The sequence below is a fragment of the Chenopodium quinoa genome, unplaced genomic scaffold, assembly GCF_001683475.1.
Source record: "Chenopodium quinoa cultivar QQ74 unplaced genomic scaffold, ASM168347v1, whole genome shotgun sequence".
Lineage (NCBI taxonomy): Eukaryota > Viridiplantae > Streptophyta > Magnoliopsida > Caryophyllales > Amaranthaceae > Chenopodium > Chenopodium quinoa.
Window position 1 is genome coordinate 1,332,857 of NW_018742720.1, and position 18,055 is coordinate 1,350,911.

The window sequence follows — 18,055 nt, forward strand, 5'->3', positions numbered from 1 at the left end:
GAGCTAAGGAAGTGCCAATTGTTGATGTGGAAGAAAATTTGAAAGAGTTAGAGGAAATAGAGAAAGGTAGTAATAATTTTATGTATTTGAAATTTTGTTACACCAAATTTATTATTTCATTGTTATCAATCATTAATATATTCTATATTGTATTTTATTTAGAGGTGCAACGTGGTGAATCTAACGATGTAGACGATGAAGTTGTTTTCGTGGACTCATTAGTGTGAATCACGCGATCAAAGGGAAAACAACTCGTTGGAGAATTTATGTATTCCTAGTACTTGAGAGTTGAGAGTTGAGACTTAAGAGAATTTATGTAATTTAATGACTTTTCGTGGACTTATTTGTATTTTCGGTGGACTCATTTGTATTTTTGGTGTTTGAGAATCGGGACTTTATAGACTTTATGTAGTTTTGTAATTGATAATTTTGGTTTGTATGTAATTATTAAATTATGCAACAGGTCTAAAAATCACAAAACAGGTCCATATGCAGGTCCAACAGGTTTTGTATTAAAAAAAAAAAAAAAAAACGAAAAAGACACAAAACAGGTCCATTCAGGTCCAAACCCGGACCGGACCTGATTTTTCAGGTCTGGCCCGGAACCGGACCTGTTAATTCAGGTCCGGTCCCCGGTCCTCATAATTACCCAATTCAGGTCCCCGGTCCAAACAGGTCCGGTCCAGGTCCGGTCCGGTTTTGGACCGGTGTACACCCCTAATTTAGAGAATATATCATTAGGATATATCTTTTAGGAATATTGTTTCCTATCTTATGTTTGTAGGTTTTGTATAAATACTCTACCTATTGATGAATAATAAACAAGCTATTCTATTCTTTTTCTTCTCCCTAATTTATTCATCAATAGGTAGAATATTTATACAAAACCTACAAACATAAGATAGGAAACAATATTCCTAAAAGATATATCCTAATGATATATTCTCTAAATAATATCTTAACATAAGATAACACTAAATATATTATTCTCTGAATGATATCTACGGAAAATATATCCCACAATATTTTCCGATATCTCATATCTCTAACACCCTCCCGCAATCGTAACGGCAGTAATACGAACGTTGCGATTGGAAATTCTTCAATTTGTTGAAGCCGAGATGCACACTCTTGTGATGTTTTATATCGTGTTGTTGATGGACAAGGTAGACTTTTGTTTGTAAATGCCTATGGTGATCTTGCAGAATATCACCTTGATCAACAACAACAACCCAAGGTAACTTGGTATAACTCTAAACTCGAGTTCCTACAACAATATTGGACTAATTTTGGTGATCAATATATATCTTGTTAATTCTGGTTAGGATCTTCTCATGGTTTTGAGGTTTCTTGAGTTGGAAGTACTAGTACCCGACTTTAATTATGACTCTGATCAAGACAATAGTATTGGTAATTATAATACGGTGTTATTTAGGGTCTACAAATTTCACTTTGGTGCCAACCGATGGGAGGAGTTGGAAGATTTGGAAGATGTTTCACTTTTTGTAGGAAACAACACAACTATGGGCCCGTTCTCTGCCGTTGAAATTCAATTCAGTTCAGTTCAATTCAGTTCAGCTCTTAATTTACGTCTAATGATATTGCTAATGATATAAAGCCAAATTTCATTCTTTTAAGATCTTATTACTACTACTACTACTACTACTACAACAACAACAACACAATAATAATAATAATAATAATAATAATAATAATAATAATAATAATAATAATAATAATAATAATAATAATAATAATAATAATAATAATATTAATATTAATATTAACAACAACAACAATAATAATAATAATAATAATCAATAAGTAATAAATAATAATAATAATCATCAATAAATAATGATAATAATAACAATAATAATTAAAATAATAATAATAATAATAATAATAATCAATAAATAATAATAATAATCATCAATAAATAATAATAATAATAATATTAATAATAACAACAACAACAACAACAATAATAATAATAATAATAATAATAATAATAATAATAATAATATTAATAACAATAATAATTGAAATAATAATAATAATAATAATAATAATCAATAAATAATAATAATAATCATCAATAAATAATAATAATAATAATAATAATAATAATAACAATAATAATAATAATAGTAATAGTAATAATTATAATAATAATAATAATAATAATAATCAATAAATAATAATAATTATAATCATCAATAATTAATAATAATAATATTATTATTATTATTATTGTTATTATTAATATTATTATTATTATTATTATTATTATTATTATTAATATGTACATTTGTATATACACATATGTATAGTAATAAATAATCAAAGATCACTAATCTGTAGTTAAAAATCACTAATTAATAAGTTAAGTTCAGTTCAGTTCAGTTCAGCTGAGTTCAGTCAATCGAAACAGGCCCTATATATGTCGGTTTCTATAGCTCATTCAGATTGTCAACCCAATTGCATATACTTCACCGATGATAACATAAGTTTTTATACATGGACGCCAGATAAACCTGGAGGACATGATATGGGTATCTTTCAAATCAAGGATAAAGTCTTTAAACCTTTTGATGTCCAAATTAATAATGGTCTTACACGCTCTTCCTATTGTTGTCCGTTATGGTTTAGTCCTGCACTTTAATATGAAACAGAGGTAGTATTTATCTCGATAATTTTTGTAAAATCTGATAACTGATTTTGCAAAGAATTTTCAAGGGCCAAGGTTTCAGTTCTTGTTGGACTACTGTTTTTAAAATCTAGATTGTATGCTATTAAGTTGCAAGTCTTCAACTTTAGTTATTGTGAAAGTTTTTACTGCGTATTATGTGATGCGTATGACAATACTCTATGAGCGAACGTAGCATTTAAATAGCTACTATTAGTGATGCTAATTCATGATTATATAGCTTATATTAGTGATATTTGCATTACATATAGTATTAATATTATGATTTGAAGAGATGCTAATTATTTGGATGATTTACCCTTGATGATAAGAGAATATATATATGCTTCAATTATTTGGATGATGTTAGATTAAGTTTTGTAATTTTATGTTGTAATTTATCTATGGATTGCATGGAAGGTAGGTATGTTCAATGGCGAGCATAAGGGCTGAGAAAAACTACTCGAAGATTTGAATATCCGAAGATCCAATCCCCATCTGATTCGATAATAATTTTTTTAATCGGATATCCAACTCAAAAATTTCATATCAGCTTTTGGTATTTTTGAACATTTAGTTCAAAAAATAAGTGTAATTTGTGAGAATATTTGCTGTCCCTTTCTCATAAATTTAAACGTCATCATATACAAGCATATGTTAGGGTTACGTAATCTAACACCACCCTCAATATATATTTTAAGAAAGGAGAAATACAAAAGTAAAATAAATCATCTTTCAATATTGTATCCTAATTTAAGAAAATAAATAAGAAAATTTATCATCTATGTCAAATTTAATTTTTAGATAATTTTTGGTTGGATGGTATAATGCTTTAACATAATCTGTTGCTCAATTGATTTCTTGATACATAATATGGCGGGAAAAAACAACCTCAAAGTGAGCAATCCACCCTCAATATGCATGTAAAGGAAGAAATATGAACTTTTATTATAAATAGCAAGCATACATCCATCACTAGCTTCAGTTTTGCTAGCTTAGACCAAACCATACATAGAGATGAAGCAATACTTCATATTACAACCATTTACGAATTGAAATACAAATCCAAACAAAAACAAACACATTGTCAACATTTCAACACTTATGTAGCTAGTATTGATGAACTTTTGGTGGGTTTTCCTCTCTTTCTGCTGTCCCTATTTATACTAAATTCTCTGAAATTTAATAATACTAGATGTATTAGTTAGATTCTTTTGATACATTCAAACTGATTTCCTTTTTTCTTTCTTTTTATTTTTTTGTTTGTTTTTTGAGGAACATTCAAACTGATTTCTAATTACTTACTTATGTGTAATGTCACATATACATTGAAATGCTCATTCCTTTCTACATATTTAGTAATTCATCCGTCCTTTTATTTGCTAAACGAGTACATAGTATTAATTAAATTGCAAGTAGGTTAAGCAATGATACCGATGAGGTTTTGACTTAGAGCCTGTTCCGATTGACTGAACTGAGCTGAAATGAACTGAACTGAATATTTTATGAGAAAAGAAAATTAAGAATTAAACTGAACTGAAAATAATCTGAAGACATAAGACCCTTATTGGTTAAGGGCATTAAAGGTGAGGGCATGTGTTAAATATTGTCACAGTTCTAATCCCCCTACCCCCATTTGTAATTTATGTTTAAAATGTCATGATAGTTGCAGTTCCAAGGAATGAACAAAAAATAAAAAATAATAATTTTAATTTTACACATTATATATATACATATATATATATATATATATATATATATATATATATATATATATATATATGTGTGTGTGTGTGTGTGTTTTACTATCTTTAGTATAAATTTATCTAAATTTTTTTGATGTAGAATGAAAAAATTTCAAATATAACCTATAACAGGGAGCATCCAACATGAAAAAAAAAAAAAACAATTAGAGGGAGTATTTTTTATGGATGGCCAAAATTGCTCCATAATCGCGATTTAAGCACAATTTAGCAATTTTTTTCACTCTCAAATGTCAAGTATCGACTATTTTCTTCATCAAATATTTAGATGTTGAATGAATGTTTTAAGATAGGATAACCTAGACTCAATCCACCCAGGCCATAATGATGTTGATAAACAAGTTAATTAATTCTTAGCTAATTCATAGAAACAAAAATGTTGTAACAATGATGACATTTTATTCGTTTACATAGATCGTGAGATACACTTCAACTATAACAATACCCCTTATAAATTACAATTTATAATCGACTGATAGCAATATGCAATGGCATCTACACGACTACACGAGTCGCAATCTATGATTTATAATTGACACTAATTGTTAATACTTATACAAATGAACAAGTGATGCACTTCTTCAAACAATATTGGTTTCCGAGGTCACTTTTGGCTCTACGCCTTCCTCTTAGTTGGATCGTTGATAACCAATAATCCATAAGATTGAAAAAAAAAATTTGTGCCATATGCTTGGATACGAGGTCTTGAATTGTTGGGACAATGCGACTATTACTCCGTTCTGTCACCAAGAACTTGATCACTAGCTAGATTGTGCTTATTCCATACAAAGTATACTGGAAGAAGTATATTAAGAAATTGGGGTTGTTGAGTGATTGTTGCCGCTCTCGGTTGTTATAATTTCTCTTGTTGATCCGAGTAGAATGTTTCATACGAAGTTCATGACAACACAAGACTCAATTCACAATTTCACACCACAGCAATGATAAGGATATGCAAGCCAAGTAATATAAAGGCTCTAATCATAGAAGCAAGTAGTAAGAATGACATATTAACCTTTAAAAAAATCTAGAATTACGTACACTTTCACATGATTCAATGGCACTTTATATATTGCAATATGCTTACGTTCCAACTGCTAGAATCGCAGGCTATGCTCGTTTATGGGGGGCTATTTCTCATGTTTGAAGCCTCTTTACATGGTTTTCGACTGAGAAAATTTCATCAAATAGACCGCCTACTTATAACCTCAGTATGATAACCCCAAAGCCATGGTGGTCGCTTGGCGATTTCACTATCGAAAATCAATAAGGGGTGGCTCCTGTCGGACCAAAAAGCATGAAGCTTTCTAGTTAAAGCAGCATATCAGCCACAGCTGCCGCATTCCACAATGAAAAAAAGGAGTAATAGTTTTGTTATACTTGCTACATTAATGCTGGAGCAAAACACATATACTTCTTTCAACGTGACTGAGGCATAGCAGAAACCACATACGAGTATAAGCTGTATAACTTTAGGGTGCACATTTCTTACTTACCCAAATTAAATATATATGAAGAGATTAGGAAAAATAAAACAGAAAAACAAAGAAAGCAAAAGAACAAAAAAGTAGTGTTTACCAAGTTTTGGAGGGGCAAAATTACAGCAGCACTGTTAATAAACCCCAAACACGTCCACTGACATAAGCTTTTGAGCACAGCCATATCTTAGAATTGAAATGCACCAATTAAGCCAGCAATAACTGCAACAGCCAACAGCAGCTGCATCTTAAACTTAAAATGCAGCAACAGTGACAAATCCCCTGTAAATACAACCAGAAATTTCCGAGACAAAGCCATGAGCAAAAGCATACTTCAGACAGTAATAATATAAGCATAATCTTTGAAAGCCAACAAGTATTCAAAAAGAGACATACTAAGCAGTGGTTCTAAACATGAAGCAGGCTAACCTAATATTAACAGGATCAGTCCGCATTGTTGGTCAAGCATCCATTAAAGGGAATCGCATCATTCCTTTCAACTGTCATCTTCAGCTGCTCCTGCCTCTTTGACATCAATGGTAAAGTTGTACTCCTGATCACATCCCAAGTAAGAATCACACATGTAATACAAAGTGTAAGTCTTCTTCCCAACTTCAGGAGGTGCAACGAAATCAAGCTTGACTTTTGATTTCCGTTGTAAAGCGACCCTCTTAATAGCTAGCAGTTGGTTAGTCTTTGTGTCACCCACCACCAACCACCAACCTTCTTCTTTAGCTTTGGGATATCTAAGAGCATCAACAGGTCCCACTTCTGACCTCCCTTCAAGATCTCGTTCAAGGGTAACCGACATTGTGACATCTTCCCCAGCACCAATGCTGTCACTATCAGCCACCTCATAAGTCATATCAATGTTGGGGAAACGATTACAGAAACGGGCAATATCCAGCAACTGTGAGTCAGACATCTGGAGAAGCTCCTGCCTCTCATCATCCTCCATTTCCACCAGGTCAAACACAGTCTCAATAGACTTCCCTGGGTTCTCTTGACATCTCTTGGCCAACTCCTTGGTGAAATGTGGAAGCTGCAATAGCATGGAATCTCGCTCCCACATACCCTGAGTCACCATCTGGCTTACTTCCATAGCAAGAAGAGCAAGATTTAGCCAACCATTGCTAGAAATAACATCAACCATAGCCTGAAGCAATCTACTAGCTGAAAGGAGCACTTCACGCTGGTCAGCAGCCAAATTACCACCAACTGGATGTCTAGAAAAGTGGGCCTGCAGCAAAGCATTTGCTTTTACATGTGGATCTGTGTACTTTGGATTCTCAAAAGAGAATCTTTGGTGATGTATCATCTTGCGAATCAAGTCATCCTCCCCGGACGTACTGGCAATTGCGAATACTCTGAAGCTGAAGCCAGAATCTCAAGAAGACCCTTCAGCTTTGTTTTGGATGTCAACGAAGAACTAAAACGCTCGATTGTGGTGTAGCTGATGTAGTAATATGATGCTATCATGCCCAGATTCAGAGGAGAGAGATCCATATCATCTTCAATAGCAACACATTTACTTGCTTCCAGATCACTCAAAGTGTTCTCCACAAGTTCTGAGAGGTAATCTGATAAATGCCTATGGCTCACACCCTGAAGATTGTAGTAATTAGGATTCTGAGCAAGCCTTCTGTACATAAATGTCCATGTGAGATAATCCACAGCATCTTGCTTATTCTCGATTACTCCGACTACAATTTCTGCATTCAGATTGTCATGAAGATAGTGGTGCAAATGACTTTCTACAGGGAATGCTTCATATAAGAACTTTTTATAATATTCCTTTCGTGGAGCATGACAGAGGATAACACACTTCCCAGACTTATCCAACAAAGGCCGACTAGCATGACCCATCATCTGGAGCAGATCAGTTACTGGATAATCAGTATGAGCATTTTCCCTCCCATCATAGTACTGAGTTCCCATGACCACCACTAAGTGAGCCAACAAAGGCATTCCCCAGCACATTGAACTGGTCATAACACAAACTTGGATCCATCCAGCTTCCAATAACTGTGATACAATCTCCTTATCAGTGCTAACTAATCCTTCATGCAAAAAGCCCACACCATAGCCAAGAGTGGTCTTCAGATTTAGATCCTTAATTTTATCAGTAAAAGGCTGCAGCTCCTCCGATGAATGCAGCAAAAATATTGGCTTCTCTCCACTGTCAGCACTAGCATATGTTACAAGGTCAACTGCAGTAAGTGAAGCATGCTTCCGAGTTGGAACATATACAATAGCAGGTTTCCCATTCTTAGCATGGACAGATATAGCTGTGTAGGTTGGCTTGGTCATAGCTTGCATTCTTGCCTCAAAATTAGCAATATCTACTCCCTGAATGTGAATCTCAAGAGGTACAGGACGAACCCCTGGTGGAAAGTTGAAAAGACCATGTGAAGAAGCACCTATCCACTCACCAAGGTCCTTAGCATTAGCAAGAGAGGTTGATAAAGCAACAATGCGAATCTTGTTCTCCACTTGACTTGCTATATATCTCATCCTTGAGACAATCACTTCCAACACAGGACCGCCTTGACCACCAATAAGATGGAGCTCATCAATGATGAACAGGCTGACTTGCTGAACATACTTTCTTTGTTTCCAGCGTCGAGATAAAGCATCCCATTTTTCAGGAGTACTTATAATTATCTGCCCTTTCTCAAGTAGCTTCAAGTCAGTTGCTGTCTCTCCCGTGAGTTCAACGACTCGCAAACCAAGTCCTTTTCCAAATTTCCTTTCCCAATCACGGTAACGCTCCTTGGCCAGAGCTTCCATAGGTGCTATATAGACAACACGCATGGTGCTGTCAGGACCTTTTTGGTGGTTTCGCAAGATAGCAAACTCAGCACATATTGTCTTTCCACTACCAGTTGGCGCAGCAACCAAAACATTGTCATCTGCATTGTACAGAACCGTGAAAACCTGAGTCTGGACAGGGTTGAAGTGCCTAAATTCTGGATAAAGGGCTTCATATGATGGGTTTCTCAATGCAGTCACAGGCAGTGGTTGTAAGTCCAACAATTCTGTTGGGGGAGGATATTTCTCAGGCAAAATAAGATGCCTAAAAGAAACAGGCAAAACAGACTGTGATCCCAACCATCTATCAGAAACAACATGAATGAAATATTGTGGGGGCAGAGGCTCTGATATTGGCACAGTGAAATTCAGGGTATGGTCCTCATCAATATATTGCTTCTTCAGCATGAAGTATTCATGATGAAGAATGTATTCACCATCATTATCCTCCACAATAACCCAAAAAGGCTCCACATATCCATGAATCTTGTCATCCCACATGAAATCAGGTGTGATTGTCAGTTCCACTCCTAAAACAGAGCGAGTAATTGGCTGCACATGTGCAGCAAGGTTGAGCTTTGGAAACTGGTGAATGAACTTGTGAAGAGTCCTTCCCATCTTCTGTTGTCTTATGAGCTCTCCCAGTTCTTGAGAGGAAAGGTCATAGTACCTATCCCAAGCCAGTTCCTTCTTCTCCAACTTCATCAAAATTTCGCTAGGTATTCCAGTAAACTGACGGAGTGGTGTCTGCACGTTCCACATCCTCTTCTGAACCATTTTGCACAAATTTAGCGCCTTTTCTGCCAACTGAGCCCATCCTCTTTTCAAAACTATCTCAAAAAGAGCTCTCATAAGACGTGCCGCACTCTACATAAATTTTCCGAAAAAAAAAGGTAAGCAAAAAAGCACGTCTAGAGTACAGACATTAAATATTGTTTACTTATGTGAAAAAGCAGCATACCTGTGTTATATAAACCATGTCTGATGTTAGAGACAAGCCTTCAAGTTTCAACTGAGAAATATATGCTTGAAGTAAAACATTAATCTTAGCGCTGGGCTCTTCCAAGCTCTCTTTAATGGGAATTGGAACACGTTCCAAAAGCTTGGCCAGTTCAACCTTCTCATCTTGCCTCACTGTAACGTATTTAAATTCCTCACTGAGGGAGAATAACCGACAAAGCTCAATATCACCCATAGTCGGTTTTAAGTGCTCATTGTAAGTGGATATTGTGCCATGTGTAATGTAATAAAAACTGGCAATCCTTCCCAAGTCAGTGACCTGGAAGTAACCACTTTTCCGATCATATTTAATCAAGTTATTTTTGTCCAAAACAGTTGCTGCTGAATGGATCTGTAAAATTAACAAAAACGACTTTAGGTCTATAGCTATAAAAGGCTTTGGAATGCATAATGACATCAAAATCATGAATGTAAACAGTAAACGGCACTCATCAATGTTTAAATACTCCAATAGAAAGTTCTTTAAAGGTAGCCTCCTGGGAGTTCTTGAAGAAACCACACCCACCATCCTCATACCAGCATCATGAAAAATAAATATAAGCAACATCTAATAAAAGATGTGCTCACCAGCGCAAACAACTTACACCATCAAGTAGTTAGTGTTCTAGTACACTGAACAAAATTAAAGCTGCCAAATTCACTTCAAAACCAAGGAACAAGTAAAGCCAGGATATTAGAGTGTTCTTAAATTTTAATACTTTTGATAAAAATGATTTAGAAATACATTTAGTCAACTTTAATTCAACACTATACTCAAATATTCATTATGGCCCTTTTATAGACTTGATAAATGGTATTCATCAAACAATTGAATGTGGTTGGGTCAATAGCCAATACAAGTAGTTGCTGTGGATTTGGTACCAAATTGGACAGATTCTTGTTGGTGCTTCTCATGGCTCATGTAGGTAGAGCTACATTTACCAACAAAGATAAATGTAGGAGTAGTGTAAAAAAACAGTTTGATACAAATGTGCCAAAATACAAATTCAACTATTCAGTTATAACCAGAGAAATTAAAACTTTGAAGATTATTTAAAGCATCAGGAAAGTTTTCAGTTCCATCTTCCCAACTCCCCCCACTGCTGACAACACCCATCCCCCTTCCAAAAAAATAAAATAAAATTAAATTAAATTAAATTAAAAAAAAAAATCATTAAATATATTCCTTCAATAAACAGCCTACAGAAGGAACTGAAAACATAAAGAACAAGAGGTTTGATCAATTTTTAAAAGTGCTATAAAGTTCATTTACACAAATTTTAACCTTCACATAATTTGACACCTTTCAATCAACAGACTACTGAAACTAAATACATACGGAGCAGAGGGTTTGGTCGAATTTCAATTATCCAGAGCACAAGAAAGTTAGTGGACACATATTCGAACTTTTACTACTTCATAATCAAGCATTCTGAACCACAAACTGAATTAAAAACAGAAAAAAGAAAAAAAGAAAAGAAACCTACAAAATCCTACAAATAAAAGATTTTATCTCTACTAGTTTGAAATATACTATTCTATCAGCATAGATCAATGTATCAGGAATACAATGATTTAAAGAAATCATGAAAACAGGAATTTAGAGCAGTGATGTATATGAATAAAGGCTTACCAGGTCAGCTCTCCTCTCTTCCAGTGTAAGGTCCCTGTCGAGCACATCAGGAGCTAAGCCATAAAGTGTAGGGTTACGTAACATCCGAATGTACAGGTATGTGTAACCTATCCAATTGAGGGCTTCTCGAGCATTTTGTACAGTACCAAGAACAATTTCAGCATTCAACTGATCAGCCAACCTTGAAATAAACTGACTTTCAATAGGAAGCTGTTGATTCATCAAAGAAAGATAGAATTGCAATTCAGTATGACCAGTGATGATTATTCCCTCTCCATAAGTATCATACTGGGGTCTACCTGCACGCCCAAGCATCTGCATTACATCCAGAGGACTCAATTCTGTCCAAGCTCCCTTTTCAGGATTATAGATCTGGGTTCCCTTTATAATCACTGTGTGTGCAGGCAAATTGACACCCCAAGCAAGGGTGGCTGTAGAAACTAGGACTTGCACGTGACCATCAGCAAACAAATCTTCCACAAGCTGGCGATCAGCCCTATTCATCCCAGCATTATGAATTGCAAAGCCGTAAGGTAAAAGATCCTTGAGGTCATTACTTCTAACTAAATCGGTATGTGCATGAAGAATTTCACGACTTGCACTATCCTCTTTCAAAAATTTACCAAGGGTGTCCTTTGCCAATGCTGTATCCCTTATTGCACGGGCAGTCTTTGCCGTCTCTTTTCTAGAGTGAACAAAAACAAGAACTTGGTGCTTTCCGGCCACAGCCATCACCTTATCATAGCAAATGTCATTCATCAACTGGAATCTCTGTAGTGGCTTCTTCACATTGATTCCAATATATTGTTGTGCAAGCGGGCAAGGTCTATAGCTGTTGTCAAAGTGGAATAGCCCCTTTTCTACATCAACCCTCAAGAATAATGCCACATCCTCATAGTTAGGAAGGGTGGCTGATAACCCAACTAGTCTAATATTATCTTTTGTTGTTTCAATTTGCCTAACTGTCCTGGCAACTATACTTTCCAGCACAGGGCCTCTGTTGTCATGGAGCAGATGAATCTCATCAATTATGAGAAGTTTGACAAGCTGAGTGTATGTTCGATCACCTGACTTCCTTGTTATGATATCCCACTTCTCTGGAGTTGTAACAATTATCTGCGTTTCATCTATCTGTTGCTTGGTCAATGTCTGATCACCACTCAATTCCTTCACATTCACACCATAGTGCTTCAACCGGTTTGACAAGTTACCGACCACTTCAGCCACGAGAGCTTTCATTGGAGCAACATATACTATCTTATAACTGCTGTGGTCAAATGATTCATCTGGTGCTCTACTCAAAGCAATCTGCTGCAATATGGTGAGGACAGCAACATTAGTCTTCCCCGCCCCAGTCGGAGCACAAAGAAGAACGTTTTCAGCTGAAAAGAGTGCAGTTTGGTAAACTCTACTCTGCACCCTATTCAATTGTGTCATCCCTTCGAAAGCTGGTTGTGCCCAATCTGGCATTCCAGATATCTTCACGAGTTCTTCACCTTTTTCTAATGGCTTGGGTTTCAAAGCAGGAATATGAACCTCTTCATATCCTTTAGCCGGATGGCGATAAGAGCCATCTGGAAGTATAGTCTTCTTATTTGCCATGAAACGACCACCTTGGTTGAAAGCGAGGTTTTCCAGATCAAGTACCTGCCGCTGCCCATTCAACCAACCATTATCAACATCTCTATCAGTCAATCCTCTACGACCACGGTCCCCATCAACAGCACTCTCATCTTTCAAACGACGAGCCTCCTCTCTTATACTCTTCTCCAGATTCTTCTGCCTCTCCTTGGCAGTGGCTCTGGTAGCATGCAACTGCTCCAGGATGGCAGCCAAATCTGCACCAGATTCCAGCATTTCTTCTTCAATCCTTTTTCGCTCCTCTTGATCTTCAGCTCGGGCTAGGCGGGTACACCACACAATCTTCCGCCTATTACGCACAAGGAACCTGACAAGGTTGAACCTATCGTAGTCAAGGCGAGTCAAAAGTGTATTCTCAATCTCCCTATCCTCCCCTTCAGCAAGTAAGGCTAGAGCTTCTTCAGCAAGATTTTGGCACTGTTGTGGATCAATTTGCTGATCATAGGCTTGAGAAATCTTCCTCTGAAGCCAATACGCATCAATATCCTGAACATTTAGGTTCATACCCTCATCCGCATCAGGCATATCTTCATCACCGATCCCACCACCCATTTGCATACCCCCAGCTGAACCTGCTTCAGCAATATCTTCATCATCCTCTTCATCATCCTGCACCGAGCCAAAATCGCTCTCATCGTCATCATCATCATTCTCTTCAAACTCCACCGCAACACCCACTTCGTTATCGAGACCATCCCCATTGGCAGTCGGGACATCATCACCACCTTCTTGATAGTCAGTAATCATCTTCCCAGCATTAACCAGGCTATCAAAAACAGTAGCAGGCATAGAAGTCAGCAACTTCTCAATCTCCATCTTCTTTTCCGGGTACTTAATAGCATCATTCTTTAATACAGCCAAAATCTCATCAGCAGCACCACTGACAATATTAAATGGTAGCCCTCCCAGCTGCTGCTGGATAATACTCAGCATAGCCTCATAAGCAGCCCGAGTTTCTTTAGTTTTTGGCTGATAAACCCCTTCTTCAGTAACATTCAGAACACTTTCCTCCTGAATACGGCGTTTCTTGCTCTGCCGAGCAGGCCCTGGCTCCGCATTTGGGTCCCTTTCCTTCTTTTTTGAAGATTTCTTCTTCTTCTCTTCAAGCTCCTGAGGCCTTCCTTTAGCAACCCTATCTCCAAACGATTTCGGGTCAATTTTACCATATAAGGACTCCGGCTCACCAGTAGGCTCATGGGTATCCCTCGGGCGTGAATCTGTCGTGAGCACTAGACTCGAATTCGCTCTGTATTCATACTGCTTAAAACGTGCGTGTGCCTCCGCACCACCTCCCAGATTCGACATCTTTCTACAAACAAGAAAATTTTAAAAAATTAAAAAACAACTATCTCTAAGTTCTTTCTTAGGGTTTATATAAACCTAGGGCAATCATCCAAACAATTACAGTTCATAATCGAAATACAGCAACATTAGCAAACAAATTTAATTCAATCATCAAATTTTACCTCGAAAAATCACAAAATAAATAAATAAATAAATAAAAAAAAAAAAAAAAATCTTCTTCCTTAAAAAATCAAAATAAAGGTGCACACAGCATTATTCTATCAACAAATTTGATCGTTATTATAATCAATAGTTCAATAATCCACCTTAAAATAACCCTAAATTGAAAACACTAACATTTAAATCAACTATAATGAGAAATTAAACCCTAGATGTGAACTGTCAAAAAAATAGAAATAGAAGACCTAGATTGAGAAATTGATATAAGATAATTAAGAAACACAACTTACCTAAGAAGAAGATGCTTCAATGGAGGAGGAAAAGCTCAGTAGATGCTTCAGTGGAGGGTAGAAAGCTTAGAAGCTGCTTCAATGGAGAACTCTAGAGTGAGTACGAGAAAACGAGAGAAGAGAGAAGTGCAACGAAATAGTGAAAGAAAAAAAAATTAAAACAAAGGAGGAAAAATGAAGACCCGCATTTATATAAATGATATAGTCCGTTTAATGAAAACCGCCATTTGGTCATGGCCCATATTTTTAAGTCGGCCACAGCTAGGGCCTATCGCAGACCAGATGGTGCACTCGGGTGTCAATTCAGGTGTTAGGGTCGTTTTTTGTTGAGACAAGGTTAGATTGGGTCTATTATAAATTTGAGTATTGCTATATACTCCCTCCGTTTTTTTTTTAATATGCATCACTTGGGAATGCACATAATTTTAGGAGATAAATATAATATTGTGAGTGGGTGAATAAATTAATATAATAAAAGTATGATGGGGGCATGAAAGAGAAAGTATGTGAGAGAGAATAGATATTTTATTATTTAAGTGGGGACATAGAAGAGAGAGAAATGATAAAATAATTTGAATGTGGTTTAAAGTAAGAGAGAGAAATAATAAAATATAGTATAACTTTACCAAATATAGAAGTGATGCATATAAAAAAAAACACCCATAAAAGGAAAGTGATGCATATAAAAAAACGGAAGGAGTAAAAGTTAAAATAATATAATTTTTTTTAACGTTAAATTTAGTTTAGGTCAATTTTGACATTGTAGTCGATTAATGATGAGAAATTATGTAAATTTAGTTGAACGTAAAAGTTAACAACTATGGCCTAGCCAAGAAAAAAAAAGGTTGGTACAAGAAAACCAAAAAACACTCTTTAGTTAAAAACTCAAACTTGGCTCTGAAAAGCCCGTTTTAGATCCGACAACTTCACTATATTTTTGCAGGTTAAGCGTGAGATTTGATGTTAAAGCTCAACTCGACTCGAATTTTTTATCACCTCTTGTTGATCTATATATGTTCTATAGATTTTAAACTATTCCCTCTACTTTCGAAAGTTTGATGCTGTTATGTTCTAGCACTAATAATGTATGAAAAATGAAAATAGGCATCTATTCACATATAATATTTGAAGGCTCAAATGGCAAAGTGGATGCTTTAAATGGATGCATGTGGAGATTTTTCATTCTAATTATATACAAATAAGATGAACCCAACATCTAAGAAAGACTTTTTGGAGCAATGACCTGGAGGCTGCCTCGCATCCTTGAGGTGCGAGGTTTGATTCTCATCAGGCACAAATTTCATCCCCCCTACCCCCCCTACGGGAATAAGTTTTGATCATACTTATTATATTTTTCTTAATGAAATAGCGTATGATATATTTTTCTTAATGAAATAGCGTATAAAGTTTTGTAAAATCAAATATAAATCAAATCAGCAAAAAAATATAACTTCAAATGAGATCAAATTAGGAAAATAAAGGTGCATATAAGATCAAATTAGTAAAAATAAGGTGAATAACTACTTTTTTTTTTTTTTCAAAATTCACAAATGAAGAATTTGTAACTTGAAAATTTGTGAATTTGAAATCAAAGGTCATAAATTTCAAAAAGTTGTGTAAAAAAAATTTTTAAAAAAATAATATTATTTACTGAATAGGCCCTGTCCTGTTCACAATTTTTTTTTTGATGTATATGTTGTATATATATTTTTTACGAACTAAAATTATTTTTGTTGAAGTAAAATTATTCATACTAAATTGATTTTTTTACAAAAATAAGATTATTTTGGAATAAATTGAAGATGGGATTATTTTTATAAGAAAGAGCAAAGGTGAAATTATTTATTTCCATTTTTCCTAAATATAAATAGGTTTATTTTATGACTTCAAAGTAACAATCAAGTGTATCGACCAAGCCATACAATAGCTACATGATAAAAGAATGACATTAATCAAAAAATTGATAAAACAAACAAATGAATAGCCTTTTACGTTTCTTCTTATCCTCAACTGCTATTGATACCAGCGTCAAAGAACCAATTTCAGCACCACTAACTCAACAAACAGCTTGCCAACTATATGCTAAATAACATGATATAATACTTGGTTTACTTTCAACAAAAACACTTGTAAATCGATATCTATAGCAGAGCCTCCAGGGAAACAAGATTCGTATTATCTTCACAAATGCCATTCTCCGCAGTCTGCAAACAATTTTAACCTGCAAATATACTCGTAATAGAGAGCCTACATGAAAGATTTGAACCCACTTCTTCTGCATATTTGCAAAATGCTCTACCAAAGAGCTAGTAGGTTGATTTTGGTAGAACGACGGTAAACTGTAAATAATTAAGCTGGCAAGCTAATTTAAGCAACTGAGTTAGTAGGCTGGAGAAGTACTAGTACAAAGAAATCATATATGCATAAGTTACAGAAACATAGCAATACATAGAAATCATAGAATACATACTAGAGCGGAAAGGATAACCGAAATCATCTCCTATTCATCTACCCCTTATTCCCTTATATCTCGAGTCTAATAATTCTAGCCCCCCGACAAGTTGAGACATTCATTTACAACAATCAAGCTCTCAAGTCTCAACTCTCAGCCATAACTAAATATCATCAAGCTAGCACCAAAAGAGAAACATCCCACCTCTGACCAAGTTTACTCAACCCAAGCATGCAAATCAAAAAAATAGACAAGGCTAATAAAGAATTTCATTAATTAAAAAATTATGTAAGAATAGGTCTTACAATACGAACAGTACATATATAGCAGTATCCTTTGCTGAATCTGAAGTGCAAGCAACATAGTACAAGTTCAGTATAGAAAGAAAAAAAAAAGTTAAAGAGGTATAAAAGTTTAGCACAAAGTATAAAATGTCCAGTAAACTTGGTCAGAGGTGGGTTGTTTCTACACAAGACTTGAACCAACACATGCAGACAATTTACTGAAACAGGAGGGCCTAGTGGGATTTGAACCCACATCTTTTGTGTGTTTACACAATGCTCAACCAATTGAGCTAGTAGGCCAATGGGTAACAAGAATGATTATATAGGAATATTGTAGGTTACATAAACATCAAAAGTAACTGAATCAACCATTTCCTCAGCTTATTTAGACTTATTTGATGAATTTGTGAGTATGTCTAAACTTAATGGAAATTATTTTGTTCAAAATCTGAACTTACATTGTTTGATTTCAAGTCAAAATAAGTTGAGGTAAATGCACTCTAAATTAATTAACATGTAATACTACAGATCAAAAACTATTAATGGAACTA

The 18,055-nt window shown here is 35.2% G+C and overlaps 1 protein-coding gene across 1 annotated transcript; it reads right to left on the reverse strand.

Moving 5' to 3' along the window:
- Positions 1-5,401: 5,401 nt before the first annotated feature.
- LOC110723112 (DExH-box ATP-dependent RNA helicase DExH12-like) lies at positions 5,402-15,000 on the reverse strand. The gene is given in 6 exon segments (XM_021902410.1): positions 5,402-6,212; positions 6,360-7,268; positions 7,271-9,608; positions 9,703-10,092; positions 11,374-14,323; positions 14,769-15,000. Coding segments are annotated over 4 exon segments (6,516 nt in total). The 5' UTR covers positions 14,320-14,323; positions 14,769-15,000; the 3' UTR covers positions 5,402-6,212; positions 6,360-6,426.
- Positions 15,001-18,055: the final 3,055 nt, after the last annotated feature.